The sequence below is a fragment of the Carcharhinus amblyrhynchos genome, unplaced genomic scaffold, assembly GCF_965287045.1.
Source record: "Carcharhinus amblyrhynchos unplaced genomic scaffold, sCarAmb.v2.hapA scaffold_48, whole genome shotgun sequence".
Classification (NCBI taxonomy): Eukaryota; Metazoa; Chordata; class Chondrichthyes; order Carcharhiniformes; family Carcharhinidae; genus Carcharhinus; species Carcharhinus amblyrhynchos.
Genome location: NW_027649789.1, coordinates 2,581,040 through 2,598,415, shown reverse-complemented (window position 1 = coordinate 2,598,415; position 17,376 = coordinate 2,581,040). Strand labels below are relative to the sequence as shown.

Below are 17,376 nucleotides of genomic sequence, written 5' to 3'. Positions count from 1 at the left end.
TCAGATCAGCCATGATCTTATTGAATGGCGGGGCAGGCTCGAAGGGCTAGATGGCCTATTCCTGCTCCTATTTCTTATGTTCCTATTTCTTATGTGTCTCTATCATAGGAAATAGCTTACCACTGTTTACTCTATCTATACCCTTCATAATCTTATTTACCTCTATTAGATCCCCCCTTAGTCGGCGTCTTTCAAGGGAAAAGAGCCCCAATTTCTTCAATCTTTCCTCATACCCCAGTCCTTCCATACCAGGCAACATCCTGGTAAACCTCCTCTGCACTCTCTCCAGACTCTCCACGTCCTTCCGGTAGTAAGGCGATCAGAACTGGACGCAGTACTCTAAATGTGGCCTAACCAACGTTCTGTACAACTGCAACATTAGACCCCAGCTCTTATATTCTATACCCCTTCCTAGAAAGGCTAACATACCATAGGCTTTCTTCACCACACTCTCCACTTGTACTGCCACCATCAAAGACTTGTGCACTTGCACCCCCAGGTCTCGCTGCGATTCTATACTCCTTACAGGCTTACCCTTTATCATATAACTCTCCCCTACATTATTCCGGCCAAAATGCATCACCTCACATTTATCCGGATTAAACTCCATTTGCCATATATCTGCCCAATATACCAGCCTATCAATATCCCGCTGTATTGCCAGACACTGCTCCTCACTGCCTGCCAATCCAGCCATCTTGGTGTCATCAGCAAATTTGCTGATCACACCACCTACTCCCTCTTCCAAGTCATTTATATACACTACAAAGAGAAGAGGTCCCAGTACCGAGCCCTGCGGCACACCACTAGTGACAGACCTCCAACTAGAAAAAGACCCCTCCACTACTACTCTCTGACTCCTCTTTGCAAGCCAGTTCTCAACCCATCTGACCACATATCCCATGACCTTTAATCTTCTGCACCAACCTACCATGAGGGACTTTTTCAAACGCCTTACTGAAATCCAAATGGACGACATCAACGGCTCGTCCGTCGTTGACCGTTTTTGTCACCTCCTCAAAGAATTCTACCAGATTCGTAAGGCAAGACTTCCCCTTTACAAAGCCATGCTGCGTATCCTTAATCAGATCGCAACGCTCTAAGTGCTATACATCCTATCCCTAAGAATCCTCTCCATCAACTTGCCCACCACTGACGTTAAGCTCACCGGCCTATAGTTACCAGGGTTATCCCTCCTACCCTTTTTAAACAACGGTACCACATTCGCTATCCTCCAGTCCTCTGGGACCTCACCTGTGTCCAAAGAAGAGACAAAGATTTGTGTCAGAGGCCCAGCAATCTCATCCCTCGCCTCTCTAAGCAATCTAGGATAAATCCAATCGGGCCCCGGAGATTTATCGGTTTTAATGCCAGCTAAAAGCCCTAACACTTCTTCCCTCGTAATCAATAGATCTTTCAATTGGTCTACCGCTCCCTCAATGACCGTACCAGACATCAAGCCCCTCTCCTTCGTGAATACCGACGCAAAGTATTCATTCAGGATCTCCCCCATTCCCTCTGCCTCTAAGCACAATTCCCCACGTCTGTCCCTAAGAGGACCGATTTTAGCCCTAGCCACCCTTTTGTTCTTAAGATAGGAGTAAAATGCCTTTGGATTCTCCTTAACCCTACCTGCCAAAGCCATCTCATGCCCCCTCTTTGCTGTCCTAACTCCCCGTTTGAGATCCCTCCTACTCTCTCTGCATTCCTCCAACGCTCTCTCCGTTCCCAGTTGCTTAGACCTGACATACGCCTCTCGTTTCTTCCTAATCAGGTCTTCTATATCTCTGGGAATCCACGGTTCCCTAATCCTACCTCTCCCATCCTTTCTCCTAACCAGCACATGCCTTTCCTGCACCCATTGCAGTTTTCCCTTGAACCTTCCCATCATACCAGGCAACATCCTGGTAAACCTCCTCTGCACCCTTCCCAATGCCTCCACATCTTTCTTATAATGCGGCGACCAGAACTGTACGCAATACTCCAAGTGCGGCCGCACCAGAGTTTTGTACAGTTGTAACATGACCTCACGGCTCCGAAATTCAATCCCTCTACCAATAAAAGCTAACACACCGTACGCCTTCGTAACAACCTTATCAACCTGGGTGCCAACTTTCAGGGAGCTATGCACATGTACCCCGAGATCTCTCTGCTTGTCAACACTACTAAGAGTCCTTCCATTAGTCCTATATTCTGTACTCCTGTTACTCTTACCAAAGTGAATCACCTGACACTTCTCCGTATTAAACTTCATTTGCCACCTCTCGGCCCAGCTCTGCAGCTTATCTATGTCCCTCTGCAAACTGTAACATCCATCCTCACTGTCTACAACTCCTCCGACTTTGGTGTCGTCAGCAAATTTACTAATCCATCCTTCTACACCGTCATCTAGGTCATTTATAAAAATGACAAACAGCAGTGGCCCCAAAACAGATCCTTGAGGTACACCACTTGTAACTGAACTCCAGGTTGAATATTTCCCATCAACCACCACCCTCTGTCTTCTATCAGCTAGCCAATTCCTGATCCAAACTGCTAAATCACCCTCAATCCCATGCATCTGCATTTTCTGCAGTAGCCTACCATGGGGAGCCTTATCAAACACTTTGCTAAAATCCATATTCACCACGTGAACTGCCTTACCCTTATCCACCTCTTTGGTCACATTTTCAAAAACTCGATAAGTTTTGTGAGGCACGATCTATCCTTCACAAAACTGTGTTGACTATCCCTAATCAATTTATCCCTAATCAATATGATAGACTGAGCTCAATCACACCAAAACCAATGGATCAGATCAGAGATCTGCTGTTTTGCCAAATCCACTCATAGATAGTGTTCGACATGGAACAAATGTTGGACATGCTGGTTACGTTAGGCAACACAGTGGCACAGTGGTTAGCACTGCTGCCTCACAGTGCCAGGGACCAGGGTTCAATTCCAGCCTTGGGTGACTGTACGTGTAGAGTTTGCATATTTTCCCCGTGTCTGTGTGGGTTACCTTGCACAGTCCAAAGATTTACAGTTTCACCTGACTGGCTATGCTACGTTGTCCCTAAGTGTCTCAGGATGTGTAGATTAGAGGGATCAGTGGGCCATACATGTGGAGTTCCAGAGATAGGGCCTGGGTATGATATTCTTTCAACGAATTGGTGAAGACTCGATGGGCCAAAGGGCCTCCTTCTACACTGTGGGAATTGTATGATTCTATAAACATACCACAAGAATTCCATCATCACTGATGAGGGAACCCAGAGCATCAGTGCCACCTTCAGCCAGAAGTGCTGAGTAGAATGATTAATCTCAGCCTCCTCCTGAGGTCCCCAGCATTACAGATATCAATTTGATTCACTGCATGTGAGGTAAAGAAATGACTGAAGGCACTGCGTACTGCAAAATCTGTCAGCCTGGCAGTACCCCAGCAATGGTACTGAAGAATTGTGTTCCATAACTAGCCATTCCCTGAGCCAAGCTGTTCCAGTACAGCTACAACACTGGATCTACCGGACAATGGGGAACAAAGCAGGACAAATCCAATCTGGTGAATTACTACTCCATCAGTCTGCTCTTGATCATCAGAAAATGTGGAATCCTTCCAGTGCCTCATGATCATCACTGCAGGAGTTCCTCAGGGTGATGTCCGAAGCCCAACCACCTTCAATTGCTTTATCAATGTCCTTCCTTCCATTATAAGGTCAGAGTGAGGATGCTCACTAATGATTGTACAATGCTCAGTACTGTTCACAATTCCTCAGATACTGAAGCAGTCCATGTCCATAAACAGCAAGACCTGAACAAAACACAAAATGCTGGAAAATCCCAGCATCCTGACAGCTTCTGTGGAGAGAGAACAGCGAACCCTTCGAATCTGGATGACTTTTCAACACAGCAGGAGTCTAAAGGTCTGAAGTACGTTCAGGCTTAACCTGAGAAATGGCAAGTAATGTTTCACTCCACAAATGCCAGGGAAGGACCATCTCCAACAGAAGGGAATCAAAACCATATTCCCTTTACATTGAATGGCAGCACCATCACTGAATCCTCGACCAGCAACATCCTGAGTGGTGGGGGGTGCACTGGGACCATTGAACAGACACTGAACTGTAAACACTGTGGCACCAAGGGTAGATCACAGTCTGGGAATTCAGAGATGAGGAACTTACCTCCTGTCTCCCAAATTTTTGCCCACCATCTGCAAGGCACAAGTCAGCAGTGTGATGGCCCTATTCAGTATACTCAGCGAGGGTCTCAATGTCCTGGTGGTATGCTGTGCGCTATACAACCTGGAGTTAGAGTGGAGAAGCTTTGAACGAAGGGTGATGCAATACAGTGTTGACCAGATGCTTCATGATGAGGAACCCCTGAGTATCTGTGCAGTTGTACACCCAGGTACCTTTGCCTAATAGTATTAATATTTCATTGGGGACTATGGCTACTAACACTGTCCACACGGCAACATCACCAACTTCCAGCTGAAATATCGATACATTTCCAACCATTATCTTCACAGAATTTACAGTGCACAATGAGGCCATTTGGCCCATTGTGTCTGTACTAGCTCACCAAATTAGCATTAGGAATTTGTGTCATTCTCCAGCCTTTTTCTCATATCCTCGCTCATTGTTTATATTCAAATAATCATCTAATTCCTTTCTGACTACTTCGATGCAGCCGACCCCCACCACATTTCCCGGCTGTAATTCCAGACCCGAACCACTGGCAGTGTGAAAAAGGTTTCTCTCTCATCATCTTCAACCCCACCACACACTCCATTCCTGAGCCACTGACCATCCCATGTCCCTCCCTGTGACTCAGGGTAAGGACATGGGAATCCTGTGCTCTTCCCTTTCTCCATCATCCTTTTTGTCATTTAATCACTCCGGCACTTCCATTTTGTCCTTTCCTTGTCACCTGCCCATCCCCAGCTCTCTGTCACTTCAAACAATTTAATTCACTGCTACTTCCAAGTTCTAATTTTAACTAATTGAACTGAAACTAAATCTGTTTCTGTCTTCACAGATATTGCCTGACCTGTTGAAAGTTTCCATCATATTTCAGATTTACAGCATTAATATAATTTTGCCTTCTGTATGAACTGAAGTTGTGTTTCTTGAATATCCTGCGCTGTACATTATTATTGTTAATGATCTTATTCTTAAAAACACTGGGGATTTACCCTGATTCCTGTTATTTTTCTCTCCCTGATCTCCAGTCTGAATCGTAATGCTCTCACCGATTCTTGTGCCGAGGACCTGGCCTCTGCTCTCAGTACAAACCGCTCACTGATAGATCTGAATCTGGGTTACAATAAATTGGGAGATTCAGGAGTGAAACGGCTGTCTGTGGCTCTGAGGAATCCGGACTGTAAAATACAGAAACTGGGGTAAGTAGCAGACTGTGTGAGATTGTGTTTATAATAACTGAATATTCAACAATATAATTTCACCACTGGTATTTGTATAAAAACACTGCCCATTACTATTGGTCTCAGTTATGAATAAGGAAAACTGCTTTTCCTCTGACTCCTGTTGCTTCTCCCTCTGATCCCTGAGCAATGGGATGTCAGTCCCACAGATCCTTATGTTGAGGGTGTGGGGCAATAATGTTATGGTTCACCCTCTGAGGTTCTCTCCTCCTCCTCAGATGTGCACAGCTCTCCCCGGACACAGCATCCATTGATTTGTGAAAGGCGGGGAGAGTGAATAGATGACAGTAAATGGAGGACAGGACATGGTGGTGGAGTCTCGCTGTTAGTAACAGATGACAGTACAGTAGTGAGAGGTGAACTTAGTTCCAATGCTCAAGATACAGAATCAGTTTGGGTAGAGATAAGAATTAACAAAGTTAAAAGGTCACTTGTGGGAAGCATGTATAGACCCCTAACAATATTCAGAATCTCTGACACAGTACACAGGGAAAATAATGGGATTTTGTAAAAACATACTGCAATAATCATGGGTGATTTTAATTTTCATACACAAAGAAGAACAGAAAACGGTAACACCAACCAGCTTTAGGTTCCTTTCCAAGCCACACAACATTCTGACTTGGAAGATATTGCTTTGCCATCATTACTGTGGGATCATAATCCTGGATGTTCCTTCCTAACGGCATTGTATCGGATGGCTGCAGAATTTAAGAAGATGGCTCACCACCCCCTTCTCAAGGGCAATTGGGGATTGGCTGGAAGTGTTGACATTGCCCATGACACCATCATCATTTGAAAGAATTAATAAAGACCAGCGCTACCCACTGAAGGGATGGGGAATTGTGCCTGTGTATAACCCAAACACAGTCACAGAGGAGAGATACAACAGCTGTTACAAGGTAAATAGAGTGACCATTGAGCAGGCCAGAGGGTTTCTAAAGATAGATCTGATGGAACCCTTCAATATACCCAGCGAGGATCACAAATATCCTGGTGTTGTGCTGTATTCTATACAACCTGGAGTTAGAGTGGAGAAGCTTTGAACAAAGTGTGACTTTGAACAAGTGCGATGTTGACCAGATGCTTCATGATGAGGAACCCCATGGACCACAGGCCAGGGACCATGGGATATGTGTCAGGGAGGATGGAGATTAACTATTACAGATATGTTTTACATGAATCTTACTCACACAGCCATTCAATGTAATAAACCTTCCCCCTTCTGCTCCCCATTGCTGTTTCTGTGAATGTTCTACCATTTCTCTGGAGCTGTCACTACATGAGACAAAGACATTGGAAATGTATTCACCTCATTCAGTGGAATATTTCTGATCTCTCATTCCCAGTGAACTGTTGGAAACCCAGTAATGTGGTGAAGGGTTGTTTTAGTAGTGCGCCATCTCTGAATTTATTAAAAACACATGCATAACAAGATTACCGATAACAACAAAGTATAAGTGTCAAACCCAAGGAAGCGACCCTACCCTGACAAACACAACCATCCCCCCACTTTCCACTGAGCTACAGGCAGGACCTTTCCCTCTCTCCTCCGGGAATTTCGATGACTGTGGTGTTTGTCCTTGGATTTTGAGTCCTGGAAGGATCCGGCCGACTGTGGGACCTCTGCACAGATGCTGGAGTTGTCCTTGTCATCATAGCTTCATGAGGTGTTTGTGTCACAGTCGGAGCAGAAGAGGACCCACTGCCCACACCAGGGACATCCTGAGAGGAACCCCCAGATGCTGCAGGCAGTTAATGCTATATCCATTCAGGGCAAACTGGACCCTCCCTATTCAGCTGAGGAGTGAGAGGTCCTGACAGTGACTCCAGGTACATTTTCTCCTCTTGTCCAGCCACTGCTTCACAGAGCTCATGGAGGTGGTGATAACAAGCTGGTCTCTGTGTGTCTCCAGTGGGTGATAGGCTGGATGTGACTCTCCATGAAGGTCACCAATCTCTCTGTGGAGGATGTTATTTGTGCTCATACCTGAGACATGGTAACACTGCTGGCCTGGATTGACTCCTCCATCCTTTGTGTATGGATACACAGCCTTTGGGAACTCCACCGGATGTTGAAATACATTACACTGCAGCTCCAGTATCTGCTGCATTGTTAAAGACTCCAGTCACATTTCACCTTTCACAAGCTGGCTCTGCCCTCTCCCCTCAAGAGTGTGAGTGAACTCAGCTATTGCTGCCTCCATCAGCTGCTCGGGTTTGTGTGTGCTGTCCTGTGCTGCCAGATTGTAACCCCTTTGCTACTCGTGTGAGACAGTATCTGCTCTGGCGGACGTTATGGGGAATAATATAACAGAACACCCTCTGAGGACCCCTCCTCTTCCGAGGTAGACACTTGTCTCGCTCTCATCACAGCTGTTGATTTGTGAGAGAGTGAAGAATGTTAGAGGGTAATGCAAATTCCAACATGTCCTGGAGATTGCTCCTCACCCAGAGCTCCATGTGACCAATGGTGAACACACAAGCACCAGGTTTTGGACTCAGCAGCAGAGCCTCTCCTGCGCCCATCACTCACTCACTCTGTCTGGATACACAACCCATCTCACCATCAGTGATTGCCCACCCAGCCTCCAGGTCTCCCAGCTCCAGCACTTCATCTTCCATTGACATAAGGATAACACAATCCAGACACTCTCACTCTTGGCTCCTTCTCTGATGCTCTGTGCCCTCTTCTACAAGCACATAAATTTCCATTGTTACTCACCCATCAAAGACACACACAAGCCTATGGTGCTGCCAGACTGCCCATCATGGGCCCACCAGGATGGTCACTCAGTGTGGGCAGTACAGCAGTCATCTCTGACTGACCGGAACCCTTCACAGAGAGGCTGACATGTTCCTGAAGATTGATGCTGCTGTTTGGACATTGCCAGTGTCTGGGTGGAGATGTTCTTTCCACAATTTCTCTTCCATCCTTATTCACATATCAGCCTGTAAGTTTAACGCTCACCTTGTCAGAACATATCAGGTTATTGATCCTTTTGCCTCACTGCAGCCACGTGCTGCCTGCTCTGGCCCTCGGCAGTTTCTATCCAGACTTGCTTGGGTTGATGTGACAGGTCTCCTCCTCCAGTCCTGAGGGAACAGAACCTCCCTCCAAACCGATATAGCCTTGAGAATTTCCAGGGAAGTGTCAGTGAATTGGGTTTAATCTGCCTTCTGCCATTTCAGCCCTTTGTTCATTAACCAGGGCTCCCTCATTGCTCCCTTCAGAGCCTTTAAAAGTGCTGCTGGCTGCCTTTAAATCTGGTGCCAGCTTTGCCTGAATGGGATCTTCCCCTGCAGCCAGTGGTTAAACTCTGGAATACACAGGGTTTTGGGGGAAGGTGGGGGAATGACACTTAGAGAATTGCTCATTCGGAGAGTCAGTGCAGACACAATGGGCCGAATGGCCTCCTTCTGCTCTGTAACAATTCTGTGATTCTGCCTGTGCTGCCTGAGTGGACGGATTCCCCTAACCTGTCAGATATTAATGTGTCTGTTCTGGTTATGTGTGGAGTTGGTCAGTTCAGTTGGTTTGGTGTCTGGAGTGTGATGTGGAATGATGCTAATGTTGAGGGTTTGGTCCTCGTACCGGCTGTGGGGGTTCATGGAGTCCCACCTCCTCCCATTGCCCCATGTTTATTAATTTGTGTCCCTGAAGCTACATGTAACAAATTGTCTCTCTCTATTGGAGAGAAATATTAATATTTAATTGTGGACAATGGCTACTAACACTGTCCACACGGCAACATCACCAACTCCCAGCTGAAATATCAATACATTTCCAACCATTATCTTCACAGAATTGTTACGGTGCACAATGAGGCCATTTGGCCCTTCGTGTCTGTACTAGCTCACCAAATTATCATTAGGAATGTGTGTCATTCTCCAGCCTTTTTCTCGTATCCTCGCTCATTGTTTATATTCAAATAATCATCTAATTCCTTTCTGACTGTTTCGATGCAGCCTCCCTCCATCACACTTCCCGGCTGTAATTCCAGACCCGAACCACTGGCAGTGTGAAAAAGGTTTCTCTCTCATCATCTTCAAGCAAACCACACACTCCATTCCTGAGCCACTGACCATCCCATGTCCCTCCCTGTGACTCAGGGTAAGGACATGGGAATCCTGAGCTCTTCCCTTTCACCATCATCCTTTTTGTCATTTAATCACTCCGGCACTTCCATTTTGTTCTTTCCTTGTCACCCGCCCATCCCCAGCTCCCTGTCACTTCAAACAATTTAATTCACTGCTACTTCCAAGTTCTAATTTTAACTAATTGAACTGAAACTAAATCTGTTTCTGTCTTCACAGATATTGTCTGACCTAATGAGAGTGTCCATCATATTTCAGATTTGCAGCATTGATATAATTTTGTCTTCTGTATGAACTGAAGTTGTGTTTCTTGAATGTCCCGCACTGTACATTATTATTGTTAATGATCTTATTCTTAAAAACACTGTGGATTTACCCTGATTCCTGTTATTTTTCTCTCTCTGATCTCCAGTCTGTATTATAATGATCTCACCAATTCTTGTGCCAAGGACCTGGCCTCTGCTCTCAGTACAAACCGCTCACTGATAGACCTGAATCTGGGTAACAATAAACTGGGAGATTCAGGAATGAAACGGCTGTCTGTGGCTCTGAGGAATCCGGACTGTAAAATACAGAAACTGCAGTAAGTAGCAGACTGTGTGAGATTGTGTTTATAATAAATGAATATTCAACAATATAATTTCACCACTGGTATTTGTATAAAAAAACACTGCCCATTACTATTGGTGTCAGTTATGAATAAGGAAAATTGCTTTTCCTCTGATTCCTGTTGCTTCTCTCTCTGATCCCTGAGCAATGGGATGTCAGTCCCACAGATCCTTATGTTGAGAGTGTGGGGGAATAATGTTATGGTGCACCCTCTGAGGTTCTCTCCTCCTCCTCAGATGTGCACAGCTCTCCCCGGACACAGCATCCATTGATTTGTGAAAGTGGGGAGAGTGAATAGATGACAGTAAATGGAGGACAGGACATGGTGGTGGAGTCTCGCTGTTAGTAACAGATGACAGTACAGTAGTGAGAGGTGAACTTAGTTCCAATGATCAAGATGCAGAATCAGTTTGGATAGAGATAAGAATAAACAAAGTTAAACAATCACTTGTGGGAATCATTTATAGATCCCTAACAATATTCAGAATCTCTGACACAGTACACAGGGAAAATAATGGGATTTTGTAAAAACATACTGCAATCATCACGGGTGATTTTAATTTTCATACACAAAGAAGAACAGAAAACGGTAACACCAACCAGCTTTAGATTCCTTTCCAAGCCACACAACATCCTGATTTGGAAAATATTGCTTTGCCATCATTACTGTGGGGTCAGAATCCTGGATGTTCCTTCCTAACGGCATTGTACTGGATGGCTGCAGAATTTAAGAAGATGGCTCACCACCCCCTTCTCAAGGGCAATTGGGGATTGGCTGGAAGTGTTGACGTTGCCCATGACACCATCATCATTTGAAAGAATTAATAAAGACCAGCGCTACCCACTGAAGGGATGGGGAATTGTGCCTGTGTATAACCCAAACACAGTCACAGAGGAGAGATACAACAGCTGTTACAAGGCAAATAGAGTGACCATTGAGCAGGCCAGAGGGTTTCTAAAGATAGATCTGATGGAACCCTTCAATATACCCAGCGAGGATCACAAATATCCTGGTGTTGTGCTGTATTCTATACAACCTGGAGTTAGAGTGGAGAAGCTTTGAACAAAGTGTGACTTTGAACAAGTGCGATGTTGACCAGATGCTTCATGATGAGGAACCCCATGGACCACAGGCCAGGGACCATGGGATATGTGTCAGGGAGGATGGAGATTAACTATTACAGATATGTTTTACATGAATCTTACTCACACAGCCATTCAATGTAATAAACCTTCCCCCTTCTGCTCCCCACTGCTGTTTCTGTGAATGTTCTACCATTTCTCTGGAGCTGTCACTACATGAGACAAAGACATTGGAAATGTATTCACCTCAGTCAGTGGAATATTTCTGATCTCTCATTCCCAGTGAACTGTTGGAAACCCAGTAATGTGGTGAAGGATTGTTTTAGTAGTGCACCATCTCTGAATTTATTAAAAACACATGCATAACAAAGAGACCAGCAATAACAAAGTATAACCCTGTGAAACCCAAGGAGGCGACCCTACCCTGACAAACACAGCAATTCCCACACTTTCCACTGAGCTACAGGCAGGATCTTTACCTCTCTCTCTGGGAATTTCGATGACAGTGGCCTTTGCCCTTGGATTTTGAGTCCTGGAAGGATCCGGTCGACTGTGGGTCCTCTGCACAGATGCTGGAGTTGTCCTTGTCATCATAGCTTCATGAGGTGTTTGTGTCACAGTCGGAGCAGAAGAGGACCCACTGCCCACACCATGGTCATCCTGAGAGGAGCCCCCAGATGCTGCAGGCAGTTAATGCTATATCCATTCAGGGCAAACTGGACCCTCCCTGTTCAGCTGAGGACTGAGAGGTCCTGACAGTGACTCCAGGTACATTCTCTCCTCTCGTCCAGCCACTGCTTCACAAAGCTCCTGGAGGTGGTGATAACAAGCAGGTCTCTGTGTGTCTCCAGTGGGTGATAGGCTGGATGTGACTCTCCATGAAGGTCACCAATCTCTCTGTGGAGGATGTTATTTGTGCTCATACCTGAGACATGGTAACACTGCTGGTCTGGATTGACTCCTCCATCCTCTGTGTATGGATACACAGAGCCTTTGGAAACTCCACTGAATGTTTAAATACCTTACACTGCAGCTCCAGTATCTGCTGCATTGTTAAATATTCCAGTCATGTTTCACCTTCCTGAAGCTGGCAGTGTCCTCTCTGCTCAAAGTTAAGTTCAGTCACACTATTGCTGCCTCCATCAGCTGCTCGGGTTTGTGTGTGCTGTCCTGTGCTGCCAGATTGTAACCCCTTTGCTACTCGTGTGAGACAGTATCTGCTCTGGCGGATGTTATGGGGAGTAATGTGACAGAGCACCCTCTGAGGACCCCTCCTCTTCCAAGGTAGACACTTGTCTCCCACTCACCACAGCTGTTGATTTGTGAGAGAGTGAAGGATGTTAGACGGTAATGCACATTCCAACATGTCCTGGAGACTGTTCCTAACCCAGAGCTCCATGTGACCAATGGTGAACACACAAGCACCAGGTTTTGGACTCAGCAGCAGAGCCTCTCCTGTGCCCATCACTCACTCACTCACTCTCTCTGGATCCACAACCCATCTCACCATCAGTGATTGTCCACCCAGCCTCCAGGTCTCCCAGCTCCAGCACTTCATCTTCCATTGGCATAAGGATGACACAATCGAGACACTGTCACTCTTGGCTCCTTCTCTGACACTCTGTGCCCTCTTCTACAAGCACATAAATTTCCATTGTTACTCACCCATCAAAGACACACACAAGCCTATGGTGCTGCCAGATGCCCATCATGGGCCCACCAGGATGATCACTCAGTGTGGGCAGTACAGCAGTCATCTCTGACTGACCGGAACCCTTCACAGAGAGGCTGACATGTTCCTGAAGATTGATGCTGCTGTTTGGACATTGCCAGTGTCCGGGTGGAGATGTTCTTTCCACAATTTCTCTTCCATCCTTATTCACATATCAGCCTGTAAGTTTAACGCTCACCTTGTCAGAACATATCAGGTTATTGATCCTTTTGCCTCACTGCAGCCACGTGCTGCCTGCTCTGGCTCTCGGCAGTTTCTATCCAGACTTGCTTGGGTTGATGTGACAGGTCTCCTCCTCCAGTCCTGAGAGAACAGAACCTCCCTCCAAACCGATATAGCCTTGAGAATTTCCAGGGAAGTGTCAGTGAATTGGGTTTAATCTGCCTTCTGCCATTTCAGCCCTTTGTTCATTAACCAGGGCTCCCTCACTGCTCCCTTCAGAGCCTTTAAAAGTGCTGCTGGCTGCCTTTAAATCTGGTGCCAGCTTTGCCTGAATGGGATCTTCCCCTGCAGTGAGTGGTTAAGATCTGGAATGCACAGGGTTTTGGGGGAAGGTGGGGGAATAACACTTAGTGAGTTGCTCATTCGGAGAGTCAGTGCAGACACAATGGGCCGAGTGGCCTCCTTCTGCTCTGTAACAATTCTGTGATTCTGCCTGTGCTGCCTGAGTGGACGGATTCCCCTAACCTGTCAGATATTAATGTGTCCGTTCTGGTTCTGTGTGGAGTTGGTTAGTTCAGTTGGTTTGGTGTCTGGAGTGTGATGTGGAATGATGCTAATGTTGAGGGTTTGGTCCTCGTACCGGCTGTGGGGTTCATGGAGTCCCACCTCCTCCCATTGCCCCACGTTTACTAAGTTTTATCCCTGAAGCTACATGGAACAAATTATCTCTCTCTATTGGAGAGAAATAGAGATATTTCATTGTGGACAATGGCTACTAACACTGTCTACACAGCAACATCACCAACTCCCAGTTGAAATATCGATACATTTCCAACCATTATCTTCACAGAATTGTTACGGTGCACAATGAGGCCATTTGGCCCATCGTGTCTGTACTAGCTCACCAAATTAGCATTAGGAATTTGTGTCATTCTCCAGCCTTTTTCTCGTATCCTCACTCATTGTTTATATTCAAATAATCATCTAATTCCTTTCTGACTGCTTTAATACAGCCTCCCTCCACCACACTTCCCGGCTGTAATTCCAGACCCGAACCACTGGCAGTGTGAAAAAGGTTTCTCTCTCATCATCTTCAAGCAAACCACACACTCCATTCCTGAGCCACTGACCATCCCATGTCCCTCCCTGTGACTCAGGGTAAGGACATGGGAATCCTGTGCTCTTCCCTTTCACCATCATCCTTTTTGTCATTTAGTCACTCCGGCACTTCCATTTTGTTCTTTCCTTGTCACCCGCCCATCCCCAGCTCCCTGTCACTTCAAACAATTTAATTCACTGCTACTTCCAAGTTCTAAGTTTAGCTAATTGAACTGAAACTTAATCTGTTTCTCTCTTCACAGATATTGCCTGACCTGATGAGAGTTTCCAATGTATTTATTCATATTTCAGATTTACAGCATTAATATAATTTTGCCTTCTCTATCAACTGAAGTTGAAAGTCCCGCGCTGTACATTATTATCGTTAATGATCTTATTCTTAAAAACACTGTGGATTTACCCTGATTCCTGTTATTTCTCTCTGTCTGATCTCCAGTCTCTATGATAATGCTCTCACCGATTCTTGTGCCGAGGACCTGGCCTCTGCTCTCAGTACAAACCGCTCACTGATAGATCTGAATCTGCGTCTCAATAAACTGGGAGATTCAGGAGTGAAACGGCTGTCTGTGGCTCTGAGGAATCCGGACTGTAAAATACAGAAACTGCAGTAAGTAGCAGACTGTGTGAGATTGTGTTTATAATAACTGAATATTCAATAATATAATTTCACCACTGGTATTTGTATAAAAAACACTGCCCATTACTATTGGGGTCAGTTATGAATAAGGAAAATTGCTTTTCCTCTGACTCCTGTTGCTTCTCTCTCTGATCCCTGAGCAATGGGATGTCAGTCCCACAGATCCTTACGTTGAGGGAGTGGGGGAATAATGTTATGGTTCACCCTCTGAGGTTCTCTCCTCCTCCTCAGATGTGCACAGCTCTCCCCGGACACAGCATCCATTGATTTGTGAAAGGGGGAGAGTGAATACATGACAGTAAATGGAGGACAGGACATGGTGGTGGAGTCTCGCTGTTAGTAACAGATGACAGTACAGTAGCGAGAGGTGAACTTAGTTCCAATGATCAAGATGCAGAATCAGTTTGGGTAAAGATAAGAATTATCAATATTAAAAGATCACTTGTGGGAAGCATTTATAGACCCCTAACAATATTCAGAATCTCTGACACAGTACACAGGAAAAATAATGGGATTTTGTAAAAACATACTGCAATAATCACGGGTGATTTTAATTTTCATACACAAAGAAGAACAGAAAACGGTAACACCAACGAGCTTCAGATTCCTTTCCAAGCCACACAACATCCTGATTTGGAAAATATTGCTTTGCCATCATTACTATGGGATCATAATCCTGGATGTCCCCTCCTAATGGCATTGTACCGGATGGCTGCAGAATTTAAGAAGATGGTTCATCACCCCCTTCTCAAGGGCAATTGGGGATTGGCTGGAAGTGTTTGCATTGCCCGTGACACCATCATTCTATGAAAGAATTAATAAAGACCAGCGCTACCCACTGAAGGGATGAGGAATTGTGCCTGTGTGTAACCCAAACACCGTTACAGAGGAGAGATACAACAGCTGCTACAGGGCAAATAGAGTGACCACTGAGCAGGTCATAGGATTTCTAAAGATAGATCTGATGGAACCCTTCAATATACCCAGCAAGGGTCTCAAATATCCTGGTGTTGTGTGGTGCTCTGTGCAACCTGGAGTTAGAGTGGAGAAGCTTTGAACAAAGTGTGATTTTGAACAAGTGCGATGTTGACCAGATGCTTCATGTTGCGGAACCCCAAGGAGCACAGGCCAGGGACCATGGGATATGTGTCAGGGAGGATGGAGATTAACTATTACAGATATGTTTTACATGAATCTTACTCACACAGCCATTCAATGTAATAAATCTTCCACCTTCTGCTCCCGATTGCTGTTTCTGTGAATGTTTTACCGTTTCTCTGGAGCTGTCACTACATGAGACAAAGACATTGGAAATGTATTCACCTCATTCAGTGTAATATTTCTGATCTCTCATTCCCAGTGAACTGTTGGAAACCCAGTAATGTGGTGAAGGATTTTTTTAGTAGTGCACCATCTCTGAATTTATTAAAACACATGCATCACAAGGTGACTGGCAAACAACAAAATATAACCCTGTCAAACCCAGGGAGACAACCCTACCCTGACAATCACAATCATCCCCACACTTTCTGCTGAGCTACAGGCAGGATCTTTCCCTCTCTCCTCTGGGAATTTCGATGACCGTGGTCTTTGCCCTTGGATTTTGAGTCGCGGAAGGATCCGGCCGACCGTGGGTCCCCTGCACAGATATTGGAGTTGTCTCTGTCATCATAGCTTCATGAGGTGCTTGTGTCACAGTTGGAGCAGAAGAGGACCCACTGCCCACACCAGGGTCATCCTGAGAGGAGCTCCCAGATGCTGCAGGCAGTTAATGCTATATCCATTCAGGACAAACTGGACCCTCCCTGCTCAGCTGAGGAGTGAGAGGTCCTGACAGTGACTCCAGGCACATTTTCTCCTCTCGTCCAGCCACTGCTTCACAGAGCTCATGGAGGTGGTGATAACAAGCTGGTCTCTGTGTGTCTCCAGTGGGTGATAGGCTGGATGTGACTCTCCATGAAGGTCACCAATCTCTCTGTGGAGGATGTTATTTGTGCTCATACCTGAGACATGGTAACACTGCTGGTCTGGATTGACTCCTCCATCCTTTGTGTATGGATACACACAGCCTTTGGAAACTCCACCGGATGTTAAAATACCTTACACTGCAGCTCCAGTATCTGCTGCATTGTTAAAAACTCCAGTCACATTTCACCTTCCACAAGCTGGCTCTGCCCTCTCCCCTCAAGAGTGTGAGTGAACTCAGCTATTGCTGTCTCCATCAGCTGCTCGGGTTTGTGTGTGCTGTCCTGTGCTGCCAGATTGTAACCCCTTTACTACTCGTGTGAGACAGTATCTGCTCTGGCGGATGTTATGGGGAATAATATGACAATCCATCCTCTGACAACCCCTCTTCATCTTCAGAAGTGCACACCCATCTCCCGCTCACCACAGTGTTGATTTGTGAGAGAGTGAAGATTGTTAGAGGGTAATGCACATTCCAACATGTCCTGGAGACTGTTCTTAACCCAGAGCTCCATCTGACCAATGGTGAACACACAAGCACCAGGT

The 17,376-nt window shown here is 45.8% G+C and overlaps 1 protein-coding gene across 1 annotated transcript in view; it reads left to right on the top strand.

Annotated features, from left to right (window-relative positions):
• Positions 1-14,839, top strand: part of LOC145337426 (NACHT, LRR and PYD domains-containing protein 3-like) — a 30,073-nt gene extending 15,234 nt beyond the window's left edge. The window contains exon 4 of the mRNA XM_080182197.1: positions 14,665-14,839. Coding sequence (XP_080038323.1) covers positions 14,665-14,839 — 175 coding nt within the window. The remainder of the gene's footprint in view (positions 1-14,664) is intronic.
• Positions 14,840-17,376: the final 2,537 nt, after the last annotated feature.